Source organism: Papilio machaon, chromosome 15, assembly GCF_912999745.1.
Source record: "Papilio machaon chromosome 15, ilPapMach1.1, whole genome shotgun sequence".
NCBI classification, from domain to species: domain Eukaryota; kingdom Metazoa; phylum Arthropoda; class Insecta; order Lepidoptera; family Papilionidae; genus Papilio; species Papilio machaon.
Genome location: NC_060000.1, coordinates 7,420,441 through 7,439,406, shown reverse-complemented (window position 1 = coordinate 7,439,406; position 18,966 = coordinate 7,420,441). Strand labels below are relative to the sequence as shown.

Here is an 18,966-nt window from a genome sequence, read left to right as displayed (position 1 = left end):
TAATTTTTTTTAATATTTTTAATTATATTGAAAATCAGTCCCGGGAAATTTACTAATACAAAAGCTGGTTTGCATTTAATTTATTCATTTGCAAAAAACAATTTCAAGATGTTTCTAAATATCTGAGTCATTAAAAAAAATGATCCACAGAATCAATAATTAATCACAACTTTACTTAACAAATTTTTTAATTTTCTTCTAAATCCCATTTATAAAAATCACACAAATAAAAAAAAGACCTTATATGAAATAAAAACAAAATTATAAACTGTTATTGATTTAAATATCAAACCAGATATTGTACCAGTGTATGTTTCTCTGTTTACACTGCAGAAACATTCGCATAAAACAAGTTGCACATCTCTGAAAACTGTAACAATGTTACCTCAGTGCAGTAACCATGTATAGTTGTTAGTTAGCATTTGAGTTGGCACATCAGATAGTAGAGTACTCTTATTCATGAAGTGCCAAGTCAAATTTTGAATGCTAAAACTGTCACACTCAGATATCTTAAAGCCTAATTTATGTGTAACGTCTCTGAGTGTGGATAGTATGCGTGTAGTGGGGATGGTGGTGGGGGGGGGGTGGTATCAGTTGTGGTGAGGGCTGAGTGTTTTATAGTCATAGTTACAGCCGTGTACCTCAGCGTAGCGATGTGGTGCACAGTATGCTCCACCGCAACGGCAGCGGTGTTCCGTCGCAGCGCCGAGTCTCCGACGGCAAAGGGCGCACCGCAAACGTCGCGGTTGCGGTTGCGGTTGACACTGCGGCTGCGGTTGCGGTTGCGGTGAAACGTGCGGCGAAAGTTCCAGACGATCATCGCTCAGATGTAAATGCTCACGATTGCGATGTCGACTCAAAGCTGGTAATATTCTGTAATAATACAAAATCATAAAATACTTAAAATACTTTACAATCATTATTTTTTAATGTTTTTTTTTCTGACTAAAACTGAAAAAAAAAAAAATTTTTTTGTACGTATACAGCAAAAAAATGGAAGTAATAATTGTAGATTAATTAATCACCTATTCCTTGTTAGTGTCTCCAGGTCGGATGTGGAGGCGGAGAGTGGAGGTGCTCTGTGTGGAGGCGGGGGGCGAAGTCCTGCGCAGACATCGGCCGCGGCGGCAGCTCCGCCCGCCAGCTGAGAGCTGGACCCGAAGCCCCGCCTCCAGCTGCGCACTTCACCGCCCACAAGTGCACCTACATATTTATATTATACTAACTGTCGCCTGCGACTCCGTCCACACATCATAAAAAAAAACATAATAAAGTAGTCTATGTATTCTTTCATACTATAATCTACATCTGTGTAACATTGTCCATCCATCCAAACATTGTCATTTATACTAGTAAGATCTAGTTTTTTATCACCTAAAGTATACAAATTATTATCTTACTATAATTAATGTGTAGGTTCAGGATGGATGGATGGATGGATGTTTGTTATAATGGATATACAAACGGCTGCATGGATTTGGATGAAATTTTGTATAGATGTATATAATACAGTCTGAAAGAATAGAGTTGCGGACGACTGCTAATTTTTCTATATTTACAATTTATCATATAACTAGCTTTTGCCCGCGACTTCTTCCATACGGAATAAAAAAAACTTATTAATTAACCTATATATTCTTCTAAACTATATTCTACATCTGTGACAAATTTAATCGATAACTGTAACATCATTTTGGAGATATATAGTAACAAAAATCCATCCATCAATCCAAACATTCTCATTTATAATATTAACAAAAAAAAAACATATAGAAATAAATTTTAGAGAAAATAATTTATACTATCAAATAAAAATAAAGAGCCTAGATACCGTATTTAGGCGCAGGTAAAGGCGCGAGTGTGGAGGTGGGCGCGTAGTTTGTATCACGACGACATTCATCACCTTCCGTGCCTTCTTCCAATATGGCGGCCTCTTCATCCGCCTCACGACCCTTCACCAATATTGATCCCGCCAGAGTTTCGGGTAATTTAAATCTGAATATATATAAATAAATATAACAGTGAGTTTTCACTGTAATTACACATATTGTCTCTGTTTCCACAAAGACAGTGAAAGAGGTGAATGTATTTGGAATTCTGCGTTTATGAAATATTACTTTAGGACAGGAATTCCCAAATTATTTAGGACAAGTGACCGCCTTTTTCAAAATAAACTGTTACCACAGACCCCCTAATGGCCAATTTACCTACTTTTAAGATCAATTATTATTATTATTAATTCGTACTTAGGTCAATAGAAGAAGACAGAGTGAGAATTAGCAATGCTTTAACCCCTTGGGGGGTCGATATCGACCACTTTGGGAATCCCTGCTTTAAACTATACTTTGTTCAACAAATTATTTTTGATTTAAATAATTTTTTACGATATTTTTTTATGTTACAGTATCAGTTAATTAATTAGAAAAAAAAATTTTAGCATTAGGAGGAAAAAAAAAATTAATTTTTTTTTTTTCTATTTGAGTTGTTATTTTTTATAATCTGTAATTGTACGTAATAATAAAACATATTGAATTAGCTTCCCTTTTTCTAACACATTTCTTATTTTACTCGATAAAATCCAACATCCATACAAACTTACTTTTCTTGACATTGACAATAATAAAAAAGCATAGATTATAAATTTGATAAAACTCATTGAATAATTATAAAATGGATAGATTTGTTTACATAAAAAGGCTTTAGAATTACTGAAGCGATTTGCAAAATTTAACTTTTAGGAAAAATTCACTATGGTCTGAGGTGACAGACTATATCTATGAGTCCTATGTATAAAGGCCAAAGTAACAAATTGATAATTTTTACTTTTTTATGTTAAAATCTACCTTTTAGTTTAGTTAACAACATGCACTAAACAAAATACACATTTACAGGTGTAAATGTTATTTTTTTGCTGAAATAAAAGGCACAATGTGGCCTATTTTCCTATATGGTTGAAACTTTGAGAGCCTATTAGTTAGTTGTAAGGGCTCGTTTTCCGCAACTCCACGGCTAGCGCGTATTTTGCGTGTTTGAGAGCCTATTTTTATATTTGATTAAAACTTTGAAAGCCTATCCTGAAAAATTATCAATTTGTACATTAACCCTTATTCGTAGAAGCCATCGATATATTAATTTCTAGATTTTTTTTATATAAATAATAATAAAATCATTTAATTCAGACCATTATGGGTACATTTATATAAAAGAAGTACAGTCAAAACCGTTTATGGCGACATCGTTTAGAACAACATACCGGTTAAATTGACCAAAATCAAAGGTTCTGGCTGAATGTTATATACATATCTTTCCTATTAATACCTGTCACCGGTTGTTACAACTATCGGTTTTTACGACTCAATATGAGTAGTCCCTTCGATGTCGTTATAACAGATTTTGACTGTAATAGTTTTTGATAACGTGTCATGTGATGTCATACCTGTCAGTGTCAGCGAGTGTGTCATTGAGGGAGTGGTTGGAGTGTGCGTGTCCGATCGGAGGCAGTAGCGTGTAGCGGTCTGCGTAGGCGCAGTCGCAGTCGTAGCGCTTGTAGCAGTCGTAGCCGCTACGTGTGAGATAAGTCTCACAATGAGTGTCCTCTAATAAACTCGACACCGAAAGTGTTTCCTCACTTCTCGTCTTTTGTATATCCACTTGATCACCTGTTTCAAGTTTCTATTTAGTTAAATATACTAGCTGTAGCACGTGATTCTGTCCGCGTTGTGGTTAAAAAAAAAACTTGGTAGACGTATGAAAAATAGATGCTCAGACCTATTAAATCTCATATATAAAATTCTCGTGTCACAATGTTTGTTCCCGTACTCCTCCGAAATGGCTTGACCGATTCTCATGAAATTTTGTGAGCATATTCAATAGGTCTGAGAATCGGCCAACATCTATTTTTCATAACCCCCTCCCCCATTTTTTAACTGCGCGCGGACGGAGTCACGGGCGACAGCTAGTATATATATAAACTAACATAAAACTAGGTTAAGCCGTTTCCGAGGAGTATGGTTACTAACATTGTGCCATGTGTGTGTGAACCTTCGAAACGGCTCAACATATCTTGATGAAATTTGGCACAGATGTAGAACAGTAAGAAAAAGCGTAAACACACACTTCTTTGTAAAGCCTTATCATAACACTCACGGTATATTTTAGAATAAATCTTTTTATAATAAAGACATGTTTTATGCTATATATCTTCACGCTATTAAACTTAGGGGGTGAGTAAATTGAAAAAATATAAAGAAAGGGAGTAAAAATTGCAAGTCAATCAGCAAATATGGTTGCCATGGTAACCAATTCGTTGTATGCGCATTTAAATTTAGAAATTCGCAATTGAAAGTTAGTAAACGAAAAGAAAAGGTTTTCTATGTAACTAAATAAATGGAATTTTATTTGAATGAAGCAGTAAGGCAATAGTTAATGTTTACTTTAATTACTAATTAAAATCATACATAATTAAGGATTTTAAGTCTTAACTATAGTTAGTTCTCTTATAAGAGATAAACAGAAGTGCCTTCCTTCCACAACTCATACAAATGAAGACAGGACAGCACTAAACAAAATGCACTAAATATTACAAATGGATAAAAAAATATATTTAAAAACAAAATATCTGCAGTAGATAACAATAAAATAAAACAGACCTGATCTGTGAGGGTTGCGCCTCCTGTGCAGGGAGAGGGACTCCATCCTGCGGCGGAGGTCCAGCATCTTGCCCATCGTCACCGCGTTCTCCGGCAGAGCACCAGATACACATTCATCGTCCTCGTGCTCCACCAGGTGAGACAGGGACGATGAATCTGTATATATACAACGACTGCATGTTAGAAAGAGTTAACCTTCACAGCTATAAATTAAGTTCTAGGATTATAATGCTTTGAATTTAAAAGGATATCATCGTCAAATTTAATGGACGATTAAAACATGTTCAACTGTTCAATAAAAAGATTAGTTATTAATGACATTGTTAAATTGATTGGTATTGCAATTGACCTCATTTATATCCAAATAAGGCAAAATAAAAATTACCCGGCTTATCAATTAGTGTTATTATTCACATTTATGTATACAATCGCTTGTAGAGTGACCTTTTTTTAACCGACTTCAAAAAGGAGGTTCACAATTTGTCTGTATTTATTTATAATTTGTTAGTTTTTAGCTCCACTCCTGGCTGTCTGAACTTTATGAGAGTGAAAACATAATCTTCCCCTATATACTACAATATCAACAAGTAGTAGAGATGTATGCTCACACTTAGCATGGTCCAGGGGAGAGAAGGTGCCGTCCCTGTTCTCGCGCATGCGTACCATGTTGACTCGCTCGCCATCACGGAACACCAACACTGCCACCTTGCATTCCCCCCCACCCCCACTGCCGCCTTCACCGCTCCACTCTATGTCATCTCTACACAGACAAGACAAATGTTATACTGAAAATATTAAATCAATGGTGGAATTGTAAAATTCTAGAAATTAGAATAAAAATGTTCTTGCAGTACCTGTCCGGTGGAGGTATTTCGGGGGGCGGAGGCCTACGCGTGGTGACTGGTCCGCCACGGAGCGCCAGCACGAGGCGCAGGCGAGCGCCCGCAGCCACCCCATGGTCACGTAATGATGCCCCATCAGCCAACTCCCGTAAGTTGTACACCAAGTGCTGCTGGGATACTGGAATTCCTAAAATGAATACAATCACTATGAAGATTAATATACGATGCCCATTAAAATTTATGTTTCGAATAATAAATATTACAATTAAAAAAGATTATTAATAAATTCTATTTTGGTGTATTTTTAGAAGTAATTTTGAATTATTTAGTTTATATTATATTTAATTTTAATATATTTCTCCCAAGTAGAGTTGGTGACAGGCAGGTGGCCGGCCGTAAAACCTTATAGGCCAAAACTTTAAGGTTTATAAAATCTTGTGTGCCAACCCCACCTGAGTGGGATAAGGCCCGGGAGATGATTATGAATTAAAAAGGATTCCTATTTAAGCTAAAAAAAGTTGTACCATGTATTGTTTTACTTCTCATTATTTTTACTATTGATTATATTTAGAAAATAGGTAATAGAATGAAACCTTATCACATTTAAAGATAGTGAGATGAAAACAAGAGTAGAGATGTATTTAACTATTTTATCTTAAGTTATCATAAACACACTTGTTAAAAGAATATTCTAACAATTATTATTATACGGCGACAGTTAGTCGCCCGCGACTTCGAACACGCGGAATTAAAAAAAAAACATTATAAGTTGAAGCCTTCTATAGCGATGTTTTTATTCACATTAAAAATAAAGAACTGTTTTACAAGACTGTTTTTTATTGATTGAAGAAAAATAAACAAAAGGCCAAGAAGAAAAAAAAAAGAAAAAAAAATGTACACAAAATGTTGCGCACTGGCAACTCAGGTTGGTGTTGTCGCAACATAACTAGGCTATGTGTTCTTCCAGACTATGTTCTACATCTGTACCAAATTTTATCAAGTTCCATTGAGCCGTTCCTGAGATACCTACAAACAAACATCCATCCATCCATCAATCTAAACATTCACATTTATAATATTAGTAAGATGTTTTGTACACCTTATTCTCCAATAAACATAATAACATAACAATCATTCTTAAGATGAATAAAAGATAAATATAGTAAATCAGGAAGTAGGCCATAGTTGGCATAGTAGCAATAAATACAAGCTTTGTAACGTAACGACAATGAATCACAAGCTTGGCACAAAGCCACGAGAAAACACCTGCCACATAACATACCAAAATAAACAAAAACATAATATATTGCCATAATCAGAAATTGCATAAGTTTTTACATACAATAGAAGGTATAACCTAAAAATTTCTTCTCCGGGATCTATGTGAAATGGCTACGGCTTTTCAATGTCTGCAAAAATTCTAGTATGTTTAGTTGTTTTTTTTTATATTCATCCTGCCCTTTACACTTCCATAGTTGTAGCACTCATTCATATGTATTAAAAATCCATACATTTATCAAAAACAGGTATATTTTTAAACTAGTTCAAGTTAAACGTGAGTGACATTTTTAATATCTTTTCATTCCATTGTTTACTGTTCTTGCAATCAAACAAAATGATTGTAAAAACATTCTTAATTATTTTAAACATTAGTTATTTTATAACACTACCAGCTTTGTATACTTAATAATGACTCACTGTAAGAAATATGTAATAAAACAAAATAGAAGGAAAATTTAACTCTATATGGTTTTGTATCTTTGATGCATTGATTGTGAGTTTTCACTGGCAAAACATGTTGCATAATTATTTTTTTTATAAGAGAAAGGAGCAAACAAGCAGCGGGAACACCAAGGTGTTCATCGACACCCATGGACATCTTCAATACCAGAATAATTGCAGATGTGTTACATAATGTGATTTTACAACTGTAAAATCATGTTTCTTTACCATTTAAAAAAATAGATACAATATTATATTCTTGTACAGTCAAACCTCGATAAGCAACTACTGAAAGAGAAAAACCTCTATATGGAAAAACAATATTGCTGTTCATTGGACTCTCCCTTATCCAGGTTTAGTGTTTTATCAAAGGGAGCTTACGACTTATTTTTACCTTATAATATACATGTTAAGAATGTGAACAGTATTTGGGTGCAAATATTAATCCTTAGAAGATCTGATTATTGATGCCCATGTTATATTAAAGGTAAATTTATGACCTTACTAACCTGAGGGTAGTATTATGTAAATCTTATATATAAAATTCTCGTGTCACAGTTTTCGTTCCCGTACTCCTCCGAAACGGCTTGACTGATTCTCATGAAATTTTGTGAGCATATTCAGTAGGTCTGAGAATCGGCCAACATCTATTTTTCATTTTTTTTATTTTATATTATTTAACTGCGCGCGGACGGAGTCGCGGGCGACAGCTAGTTAAATAATATTGATATTGTATGTTTCTAAAAAACAGCCTTACAATATATATGTTATCTCTTTTTTCTTAAAGAGTTGAGAGGGACGGCAATATACAAATACATGGGTAACTCAACTAAAATTTATGATCTGCAGATCAGCTCACATGTGTGAAGCAGATCAGTAAACCAACTCATAGCATAGCTCAATTTGTATCTGCATGAGTTATGAATTAAATTTCAAGCTGTGTACTGTTAATCACCAGGCAACTTGTGACTTTTTGACTTAAATACTATGTAGTTATAGTCTATTATAATGAGCTGCCAATCTAGTTGTGAATCACAGCTCAACAGTTCATGTTCTGAACTGTTTCAGAGCTGATTTACACACGGCTAGTTAGTAGTGGAAATTTTCTACAATAGTCAAATATTTGTTATATCTACTTTTATTTAAGTAAATAAATGATAATTTTTGTTGTGTTCTTTCATAAGCATAATCTTAAAATTTCAATAGTATTTAAGAATTTCAAAGAATTGATAATTGTAATCTGAGAATACTCCCTGTATAAAGTGGTGGTTCATGTGTAATTGAAAAAAAAAAGTTTTTGCAAACTAAAATACTAATCTAATAAGTTATATGTAATATTTTTATCACATGTTTGACATTTTGTAGGACAGATTTATTATGCAGATGACTCATATGTTATTATACATAGATCAGTTTTATTTGGCCAATGGTCACCAACTACCAGAGATCAATTAATTTGGCCAAACGAATCGACCTCATCCAAAGTTCAATGTTAAATTACACATTCTTACTATAAGATTTAAAGAAATACAAGAGTTGTGTAACAGATTCTAGTCTTACCTTCCACCCGAAATATCTTCGATTTTATAGCAAATATTGTGTCAGAAGGAGACACTGTCATTTCAAAAGCCGTTCCTGTAAGGGTCTCCACCAATACTTCCATAGTGGGCTGACTTGGACCATCCTCTTGGAAACCTTTTGATCTATTGGACAGTCTCTCCGGGTATCCATGTTGTGACATTTCACACGCGGTACACAACCAAACTATCTACGCAACATTGTAATTCCGAGAAATATATACCACTTAAATTATGATAAAATATATAGGCACAGTTCTTGAACAATCACTTGATGACGATGTAAACATGTGTTTGTTCGTTGTTAAGTGGTAACATCAAACCTTATAATCGATGGAACACAAAGAAAATTTTAAAAGAACTTTAAACTATTATATTTATAACTAAAAATAATATTACACAAACAACGATTGAACTGAATGTATGAAATGTAAGAAAGAAGAATAAGAACTTTTTTGCAAAGAGCACAGACAGCAAAAATTTTAATGTTGGCTCAAAATCTCAGATACAAAAATAAAATGAGTGAATGAAGGAGCGGACACAGACAGGGGAATAGTTTTGTTTTTAGTTTGAAAATTCTAAACAAAACCAAGAAAAAACTTCTAAGTCTACTTGATTTTTAAAAATATAGTCGTAGGCCATTGATGAAATTGTTTTATTAATATTGTCTTAAATATTTTTCTGTGCCATCGAGGACAGAGTATGAAATCGGAAATCAACTATCATTCACCTTTACATTCACTATTGTCCATGGTACTAGTTTCTTTTCCGTCGTTCTTCGTTTACAGTAAAGGAGGTTAGAAATATGGTGCGTAAGATTTTTCTAAAAATAAAGTACTAAATGAATATAAAGTGATTTAAAATTGCTATCATAACATACAAAGTGTCGATACAATAGCATGTAAACTTTATATGGCACTGGACGACAGAGAGATGTGAATTTGTCATGGCGGCACGGCTTGAACATGTGGCTTCAAAGTTAAATTCTGGTTACAGACTCGCAAACGCCGCAATGGAGGACGCGCCAAGCACGGTCGTGGCCACGTTAAGGCCGTAAGGTGCACAAACTGCGCGCGATGCGTGCCTAAAGACAAAGCCATCAAGAAATTCGTGATCAGGAACATTGTTGAGGCGGCTGCCGTCAGAGATATCAATGAAGCCTCAGTTTATACTTGTAAGTAAAACACCAGTATTTTTCAGTTTAGTATTATAAATTGGTGATGATTGTGATAAACCTGTCAGAAGCAAGTGATAAGGGTTCAGAATCAGTCTGTTTATCCAAAACAACCCTTTCTTACCGTGGATTTTCACTGCTGAAACTGCTTTTGCTCTCACTTAAATAGCAATATGTACAGTACAGTTTTGGCAGTAGGAGTGTTACAAAGCTGATAATGATTGATATAGGCATACAAGATTGGCAATGCTTGCAAAAAATGCTTTTGATAATCGCAATTGTCTTTCCACAATCGAACGACTTAATTTAAAAATTCCCAATAATAAATGTGATTATTAGTGCAATGATCCAAGTATCAATCATTTAAAAATATGTCATAAATATATAATATAATAATAATGTAATTATTAGAAATTTTCATAGATCTTTTCACATATTGCGGCTGAAGTTTAACTGCACAGTGCTTCTCTTACGATCCGTTACACCTAAATATGAGTTATGTGCAATTACTTGTATGTTACTCGGAGCCACCAAGATGAATGACAAGAGTAATTCTATAAGTTAATTTTTATCTGTCTCCAGCATTCCAGCTCCCCAAGCTGTACGCCAAGCTGCACTACTGCGTGTCATGTGCTATCCACAGTAAAGTAGTACGCAACAGGTCCAAGAAAGACCGGCGCATCCGCACACCACCCAAGAGCACTTTCCCCAGGGATATGCAGCGCCCGCAGAATGTGCAGAGAAAGTGATTAACTTTAATTAATAAAAATGTAAAAACTTATATTAGATTTTTATTTAGTCAGTTCTAGATAATGGTTAATGTTAGTATTTGAATGCACTAAATATACTGGGAGACAATGCTGAGTGACGACTGCGGGCAAAGCATGAATATTTGTGATATATGTCATCTATAAATTTTGTGCAGTGCCATGTCAGGTGATATATACCAAAAATCTCATACTAATTTTTGACATAATTGATGATAAGGCGATAGTCACATATTTCAATGGCTCCTACGAATAAGGGTCAATGTGCAAATTGACAAGTTTACAGAAGCTCAAAGTTTCAATCATATAGGAAAATAGGCCCTTTTATTTCAGCAAAAAATAACATTTACACTTATGTCTTGTTTAGTGCATTTTGTTAACTAAGAGGTAGGTTTTAACACAAAAAAGTAAAAATCAATTTGTTACTTTGGCCCTTATATAGGTACATAGGACCATCGATTTATGCTAAGCCCTCTGTTGTACACGACAGAAAAATATTCTACATTAATAATGAAGAAATAAAAAACAGACCTGTTACTAACCGGTAAATTTCTAAGGAAAGGAAAGGATATATTTATTGAAATAAAAATGAAACTACAATTTTGTAACACATTTTAATTAAGTATACTCTAGCATATTAGAATAAGGTAAGGACTAAGTTGCGTATTAACATTTTCCTGTTTACCACTTTAAAGAAATGGCCAAAGAATACATATCTCGTAAAATAATACTAAACTATATAGTACACAAACTAAGGTTCCTAGAAGAAAATTTAAGACACCCAAGTATTTATACTGTAGCTATCATGTTTCGGAATTGATACATTTCACTTGGGTATTGAAAAAAAAGGTATATGTTCCATTTTTTTTTCAAAAATTTCTAGACAAAAAAAATGAGCTATCATAATTTATATTTTATCTTAATTTCTACTACTTGCATTTACAAAGTGCATCAGAAAAATAGAATATTAATCAGAACTAAGGTAAAAATTTCATCGGATTTTGTATTTTTTAAAATGTATAAAACTAAATCATTACAACCTGCATATTATATTATATGCCAAAAAGCAATATTTTTAATATGTAGATCCGAAAGAAAAATGTTAAATCTCAGACAAATTGCATTAGAATACAATATCAGTTAAAATGGCACGTAAAAGTAAAGAATGCAAACCCAGTTCTCAAAATTACAAACCATTAATAAGTAAATTATAAACATTAATACGTCATCACATATTAATATAGTGAAAAACGGATCGAAATTAAGGCTTTTGCATTGAAATAACTCATTATTTATTTTTCAAGTAACTAAAAAAAAATGTTAAAATATTTTGGTATCCTTTAGAATGGAATAAAATAAAATTGAATAACACCCAATCCATATTTATCAAATATATATTCTTTTTTAGGAAAACTAAGGTCCCCACAAGTAATACAATGTTAAAATATCAGAATAGTTCCATATTAATATGGTTAAAATTATTTAAGACAGACATGGGAGTGTAGTACTTGGACATATTACATAAATTCTATTTTACACTTTTTAAAATGTTATACATTGTCTATAGACTATAGATAAAATATTACATGACAAGAGGCCAAAATCTACAATGGAAAATAGAATATATTATCAAGGACCTTTAATTTTGTATATAGTCTGTGGTAGCTTCGCCATTGTTGGTTTGTCCACAGATTCTAGAGCATGTTTCAGATTCTTTTCAAACACCTTCTTAGCGTCACAGAAGCCTTGCTTTGTTTTCCCAAAGGAGTTGGGACCAGCCGATGTTGGTGTTTCCCTGTTTAAAGTAGTGTAAATTATGTTAACAGTAGACATGTGTATATCAGTTATGAACCGGTTCAAAGTTCAGATCATATAGACTTCAAGAGTTGAGCTGCGGCTCAACAACTAAATTGGCAGCTCACAGCTCATTGTGATGTACTATAGACTATACTGTTAAAATTAGAGGGTGTTGAATTATTGGAATATTCAGATTTAAGAATAGTACAGAAAAAATAATAATATAAGTTTTAAGGTTATATGAAAAAAAAGCTTGCTGACAACTGAATGCATTATCTGGGGAATAGTGGAAGAGACATGTCACATTTACCTTCCAATATTTCTCATCCTCATGCGAGCCTCCGCTGGCATCTCTTCAGGTTCCTCGTCATCATCATCTGCATTGAATACTGATGCAACAGAAGGCTTTGCATTAACGGGAGCCTTAGAGGGCATGCCCAGTGTCATTTTGATGGGAGCTTTAGGTTTGGTGAAGCCAATGGAGATTTTGCTAATGCGAGGTGGAGGTGGTGGTGCAGGTACTTCTTCTTCAGAATCTTCCCATTTGTCTACGGGACTTCTTTTATCTGAAATTAAATGTATACATGAAACTTCTTGAGATTTTTGACACTAGAGATAATTAGAGGATAAAAGTGTTAAATTATTCGACAGAGTCAAATTCTTAAACCTAACATAAATTTGGTTTAGAAGAGAAGATTGATCTAAATTTTACATAATACAAGCTATTATTGCAGTGGAAGATAGCCATATCTCGTTCACTCTTACCTCTATATTCCCGGCTTCTAGAATCTTCCTTTGAATCCCATCTTCTGGTGTGCGGTGACCTCCGCTTTGGAGATCGGGACCGAGATCTCGACCGCTGCCTCTCCCTGCCCGTTCTAGAATCATCACGCGCGGATCGAGTTGACCCTGCCAATGCGAAAACACTGGCAAAGATAAATAAAATATATGCATTTTAGTAAAAACATCGAGTGAATAGTGAATCAGTTCTTTTCCTCTTTATACAAAATTTAAGGGGACCTTACGAAATACATTCGAATACCTTTGTTGATGCGATCGCTCATTTTGTTCTTTGTATATTAACCGTTCTCTTTTTATTTAATAATAAACTGTTCTAAGTAAACATTTCTGACTGTGAGATAAATAAAAATTACACGATATTGGAAAGAACTTATAAGCAAAAATCCAAAACCAAAATGCAAACGTCAAACAAATGTCAATCTTTAATTGTCGTCTCCATCTTTGATTAAAAAAAAAAAAAGAACATGAAAGCCTAAAGATGATGGCATCATGGTTTGAGCACTTAACGTTGCTGAATATTAAAGTTCTACTTTTTATCTTTTTATATTTATTAATTCATGATAAGAAACAGTTTTCGGATATCCTATAAAAAACTTATTAATTTATAAAATATTGCCTATAACTTTTGTCAATTAATCAATTTTCAAGCAGTGGCTTTTAGGTTTTTTGACAATGACTGCTGGACAGCTGTTTTCAAATTAAATTTTGACGTTTGAGAAAATTTTAGGTTAGGTTGTTCTTATTTAAGTCGTTTTATTAATTAATCAACTACCAATAGGTCTTAATTAAATTCAAGAATATGTTTTTTCTCCGATGGGCTAAACTTCTTGGAAAGCAACATTTTTATCCTTCTTACCTGTGCAGATGTAACTATAACAAATCTCGACTTGAATTAAAAGAAAAGTTAAAAAAAGGGCCTGATTTAAAAGATTTCATTCTTGCTTCTTCTGGAATTAATCAACCCACAAATTTAGTTCCCCCAGAAATACCTTACTTATCAAATGTTCATAAAAATGAATCGAGAAAAGTTTTCTTCGATGTGTACGGTTGTCAGATGAATCTAAACGATACTGAAATTGTATGGTCTATTTTGAAGAAAAGTGGATTCGAGAAGACGGAACTGGAGGAAGAAGCTGACATATTCCTCGTTATGACGTGCGCAGTTAGAGAAGGTGCAGAGAGCAAGATTTGGCATCGATTAGATCATTTGCGGGGATTCAAAAGGCGACGTGCGATTTCAAAAAATAAAAATAAGCCTGTTAAAATTGGGATATTGGGCTGTATGGCGGAACGATTGAAAGAGAAGTTAATTGAGAAGGAAAAAGCTGTAGATGTTGGTAAATTTATAAAAGATTGTTTGATTTTAAGATGTTATTTGATAATACTATAATGACCACTCATAATTTTATCGTAAATATTGCTACATGCCAGTATAACACGAAAAAAATGACTATATTTTGTATTAATGTTAATATTATGTATAATTTTATTTACAACTGTAGAATAGCAATAAATAAAGTATCAAATCAGGAAAACATGTTTCAAAATACATGATTTACGTAATTATGTTAACAGTTGCAGGACCTGACAGTTACCGAGACTTGCCCAGGTTACTGGCACTAACAGAGAATGGGCAGACTGCTGTCAACGTATTACTATCACTGGATGAAACCTATGCAGATGTAATGCCAGTCAGCTTGAACCAGAATAATGTATCTGCATTTGTGTGAGTCATATTTGGTTATATTATAGGCTGGTTGAGAAGAATTGAGCTTCTCCTGGATTGTACCTAGGCGTAGATGATTTGGGTATCTAGTCTTGGGAATCTTTAGATTTTAAAACCTCAAATTATAGGAAACAGTTTAACCTGGACAAGCAAGTCATTGTCTTGAGAAACTCGGGTTAGAGTACAAACTTTTTAAGCAAGAAAACTATTGTGGTCACTTCGACTCTTGCTTATTCAAGTTAGACTTTATAATAATTCAACATAATTCAATGCTGCCACTGTGATAGTAGCACATGAGAAATGTTAAAGACTTGCAAATTGCTGTATTTTTTGTTCATGAGTTTTGTGGCAGCTAAAGTGTTAATTTTTTTCTACAGATCAATAATGCGTGGCTGTGACAATATGTGTACTTACTGCATAGTGCCATTTACAAGAGGTCGCGAGAGGTCAAGACCTGTGACTTCTCTGCTAGAAGAGGTGAGACATTTGGCGGGAAGAGGTGTTAAAGAGGTCACTTTGTTGGGTCAAAATGTTAATAGCTACAGAGATATAACTGAACAATCAGAACCTTCCGCTACACAATTAGCTAAAGGTAAAGTATATACTTTTTTAATAATATCTACACATAAGTACACAAGTGCCTGTAACCTAGAGGGGTAAGTAGAGATCACGGACCTCCATTTGGTGTGGCCAGATGAACCTCTGCAATCAACTTTTCGCCATTTTGGGAGACGGAACGTGGCGGGTCGCCGTCTTTCTCCTGGGAACTCACACATATGTGCAGATTGCATCATGATGTTTTTCTTCACCATACAAACATAGGATAAATGTACATATGTAAATCAAAGAAGACATTGGTACATGGTGGAATTCGAACCCAAGACCATCAGATTGCAAGTCAAGAGCTTAACCCCTGAGCCACCAACACTCAATAATGTCTAATATAGGAAAATGTATGTTCTGCATAAATTATAAAATAAATAAACCAATATTGATATATGTTAGCTACTAACCTTTTGAGTTTGGGTCAACTCAAAAGATTAGTATAATTTTAATTTTGATTATTGTCTCTGGTACCCGCTAGTTGAGGCTAGTCTATGGTATATACCATAAATAACAATGAATTATACAACTATTTAATACATAAAATCTACTTTTCTGGTACAGGTTTCAAGACAGTGTACAAGAGTAAGAAAGGTGGCCTAAGATTTGCAGATCTATTAGACAAGGTGTCAGCTATTGATCCTGAAATGAGAATAAGGTTCACGGCTGCACATCCTAAAGATTTTCCTGATGAGGTTTGTATATCAAAAAGGTTGCCATAACATATAAAAAAAAAGTGGCAAAACCTGTGTGAAATATTTCAAATAAAATTCATTTAATTTGATTAAGTTCAATTATGTTGTATGGATGAATGAAATTTGACAAAAAAATTTTTGATACAAAGGCTTTTACTTACCAGCTAGGAATAGGTCATCATCAGCTCACTATAAATCCCCACTGAGGAGCCCCAAGTTAGGGGTGACTAGGTCATAGTCAACCACAGCCAAGTGCGGGTTTACTTCACACATATCTTTGAATTTCTTCTTTGATATGTGCAGCATCACGATGTTTTCCTTCACCGTAAGAACGTCGGATAAATGTACATATGTAAATCGAAAACACATTAGTACATGGCGGGATTCGAACCCAAGACCTGCAGATTGCAAGTCAAGTGCTTAACCCCTAAGCCACCGATGCTTAATTGGAATTGGTAACTACATAAATTACTTGTGATTATTTATTTATTAATCACACTACTTACAATTATGGTTGCCAAGTCACCAAACCTACTAACCGGACAGACCAGCCAGTTTGGCCGGACATTTGTGTAGAAAAGTCGGACATCCTGTATTATTCAGAATTTTGTCTCAGTATTAATAGGTACACTCTCGTTTGTGAAATGTAAAAAGCCTAACAAAAGCCGGACAACCGTTTATTTTGGTCGGACACAATCAAAAAGCCTACCTATGCCCGGCTTTATCCGGACGCCTGGCAACGCTACTTACAATTATAAAAAAAAACATAAAAAACAGTGTTGTTGTTTGATGTTTATATTCCAGGTGCTAGAAGTTATATCAGAGCGAGCTAACATCTGCAAGCTGCTGCACTTACCTGCGCAGTCAGGGTCCAGCACAGTGCTGGAGAGGATGAGACGAGGATACACGCGCGAGGCATATTTGGAACTTGTGGAGACTGTTAAAGAAAAGATTCCTGGTGGTAACTATCTATTTTTTGTTGACCTACCCACTTTTTTCTTATTATGAGACACTTCGTATTTCATAATGTCAATCTCTCTACAATTTACTATTATCATTGTTTTTTGTGTATTACTCTATACATTTTTTCTCTCACCTGGCCATAGATCTTTATATTTTTTATTAGCACCTCTACTAATAAATGCCAATGTTTAGATGGATGGATGGATGTTTATTAGAAGTTATCTCCAGAACGGTTGTATGGATTTCGGTAAAATTTGGCATAGTTGTAGAACATAGTCTGGGAGACCATGTACGCTACTAAGTTTATTTCTTTTAGTAACGTGGCGATGGAGTCGCTGAAGACAGCAAGTTTATGAATGAAATAAATCCTCTCATTGCGTCTTATATAAAGCTACCAGATATTTTGCAAATACAGTGTAAACTCTATAACGTTAGCCTTTATAACAATAAACTCCCTGTAACGTTGAAGCCTTCCTGTAAAGTTGAGCCCAACTTGGTTGGTTTGCGTTAAAACCCACATATTGAAACACTCTTTATAGCGATACGCCATTCTCTATTACGAAGAAATGTGTTCATATTTGTAGACAGTAAATATTTACTATCGGTATTATTGTTTATGTTATGTTATCTTGTTTATTTGGTTGTTTTTTGTTCACTCCATATAACGATAACTCTCTATAACGACAAAAATACCTGTCCCTTGAGTTTCGTTATAAAGAGTTTACACTGTATATGAAAAGAAGGATTAGCATTTGTAGCACAATATTGTTTCAGTGGGTCTATCAACAGACATGATATGTGGCTTCTGCGGAGAGACGGAGGAAGAATTTCAAGAAACATTGTCATTAATGGAGACAGTTGATTACAATATAGCATTTCTATTCCCTTACAGTATGCGAGAGGTGAGTTTATATGTTTGCTTCTATATATTTATTTTATTTAGATATTTTTACGCTTGAAAAATGTAAACGTCCTGGTCGAAGGACCTTTTTTTGAAGGTGTTCATAAAAAACATTTTGATTTTTACGTGTTTATTATAGAAAACTACAGCATATCGGCGTTATAAAGATGATGTACCGGAAGATGTGAAAAAAGATAGACACAATCGTATGTTGGAAATTTATAGAAGAAAATGTCAGGCGTTAAACGAAGCTGAGATCGGGAATGTTCATTTAGTTCTAGTTGAGGGTACTTTGAAAAAGACAGGTCAGATAATGGGTAGGAATGAATTTTATATCAAAGTCGTGTTCGATCAAGCGGATGTTTTGTCAGAAGATGGCGGGAAAAGGTTGATTAAACCTGGGGATTATGTTGCGGTTAAAATAACAGCGGCCAGATCATCTGTGATGACTGGCATACCTTTATATCACACTAGTATACGTCACTTTTATAATGAAGTGAGTTGGAGTGAACGAAGTTTGAGAAACCATAGAGTAAGTGAATGAAATATAAAATTTGACATTTCATTTCATTCAATGACAATTTCAAAATTAAATTTTTAAGGAATGTTTTGTTTTCATAAAATTTTAATTATGTATTATAGTTAAGCATAAATAAATGAATATTCAAATACTTTTTTTATTTACCTCATCTTTTATAGGTTTTTTCGTTGTCGTTGGGATTTAAAAATAAATAAACAGTTTTTGTGCT

General features: G+C 34.0%; 4 protein-coding genes across 4 annotated transcripts; 2 read left to right on the top strand and 2 right to left on the bottom strand.

Annotated features, from left to right (window-relative positions):
• Positions 1-495: 495 nt before the first annotated feature.
• LOC106713167 lies at positions 496-9,213 on the bottom strand. Its single transcript, XM_045681265.1, has 8 exons — positions 8,774-9,213; positions 5,504-5,678; positions 5,258-5,409; positions 4,650-4,805; positions 3,437-3,659; positions 1,832-1,995; positions 1,026-1,203; positions 496-873 (listed from the first exon to the last, which is right to left on the bottom strand). The coding sequence occupies exons 1-8, from the start codon at positions 8,952-8,954 to the stop codon at positions 591-593; spliced, it is 1,512 nt and encodes a 503-aa protein (XP_045537221.1). The 5' UTR covers positions 8,955-9,213; the 3' UTR covers positions 496-590.
• A 288-nt stretch (positions 9,214-9,501) lies between these two features.
• LOC106713174 (40S ribosomal protein S26) lies at positions 9,502-10,745 on the top strand. The gene is made up of 3 exons (XM_014505890.2): positions 9,502-9,598; positions 9,787-9,964; positions 10,547-10,745. The coding sequence occupies exons 1-3, from the start codon at positions 9,596-9,598 to the stop codon at positions 10,711-10,713; spliced, it is 348 nt and encodes a 115-aa protein (XP_014361376.1). The 5' UTR covers positions 9,502-9,595; the 3' UTR covers positions 10,714-10,745.
• Positions 10,746-12,207: 1,462 nt separating this feature from the next.
• LOC106713184 (PEST proteolytic signal-containing nuclear protein) lies at positions 12,208-13,755 on the bottom strand. The gene is made up of 4 exons (XM_045681318.1): positions 13,571-13,755; positions 13,294-13,437; positions 12,839-13,094; positions 12,208-12,526 (listed from the first exon to the last, which is right to left on the bottom strand). The coding sequence occupies exons 1-4, from the start codon at positions 13,590-13,592 to the stop codon at positions 12,361-12,363; spliced, it is 588 nt and encodes a 195-aa protein (XP_045537274.1). The 5' UTR covers positions 13,593-13,755; the 3' UTR covers positions 12,208-12,360.
• Positions 13,756-14,062: 307 nt separating this feature from the next.
• On the top strand, positions 14,063-18,761 carry LOC106713112 (mitochondrial tRNA methylthiotransferase CDK5RAP1). The gene is made up of 7 exons (XM_045681219.1): positions 14,063-14,666; positions 14,905-15,055; positions 15,433-15,647; positions 16,223-16,353; positions 17,158-17,314; positions 18,091-18,218; positions 18,357-18,761. Exons 1-7 carry the CDS (start codon positions 14,129-14,131, stop codon positions 18,759-18,761), a joined length of 1,725 nt encoding a protein of 574 aa, XP_045537175.1. The 5' UTR covers positions 14,063-14,128.
• The last annotated feature ends 205 nt before the right edge of the window (positions 18,762-18,966 follow it).

What these genes read in the sequence shown, in the direction of transcription:
- LOC106713167 (XM_045681265.1), bottom strand. Translation starts at nt 8,954, where the DNA reads ATGTCACAACATGGATACCCGGAGAGACTGTCCAATAGATCAAAAGGT. An exon ending in GAAGATATTTCGGGTGGAAG is followed by an intron (nt 5,679 to 8,773) that starts GTAAGACTAGAA and finishes TATTCATTTTAG; the next exon opens with GAATTCCAGTATCCCAGCAG. An exon ending in ACACTCGCTGACACTGACAG is followed by an intron (nt 1,996 to 3,436) that starts GTATGACATCAC and finishes ATATATATTCAG; the next exon opens with ATTTAAATTACCCGAAACTC.
- LOC106713174 (XM_014505890.2), top strand. An exon ending in TGAAGCCTCAGTTTATACTT is followed by an intron (nt 9,965 to 10,546) that starts GTAAGTAAAACA and finishes ATCTGTCTCCAG; the next exon opens with CATTCCAGCTCCCCAAGCTG.
- LOC106713184 (XM_045681318.1), bottom strand. Translation starts at nt 13,592, where the DNA reads ATGAGCGATCGCATCAACAAAG. An exon ending in GAGCGATCGCATCAACAAAG is followed by an intron (nt 13,438 to 13,570) that starts GTATTCGAATGT and finishes TCGCATTGGCAG; the next exon opens with GGTCAACTCGATCCGCGCGT. An exon ending in TAGAAGCCGGGAATATAGAG is followed by an intron (nt 13,095 to 13,293) that starts GTAAGAGTGAAC and finishes ATTTAATTTCAG; the next exon opens with ATAAAAGAAGTCCCGTAGAC.
- LOC106713112 (XM_045681219.1), top strand. Translation starts at nt 14,129, where the DNA reads ATGTTTTTTCTCCGATGGGCTAAACTTCTTGGAAAGCAACATTTTTAT. An exon ending in CGCTACACAATTAGCTAAAG is followed by an intron (nt 15,648 to 16,222) that starts GTAAAGTATATA and finishes TTTCTGGTACAG; the next exon opens with GTTTCAAGACAGTGTACAAG. An exon ending in TCCCTTACAGTATGCGAGAG is followed by an intron (nt 18,219 to 18,356) that starts GTGAGTTTATAT and finishes TGTTTATTATAG; the next exon opens with AAAACTACAGCATATCGGCG.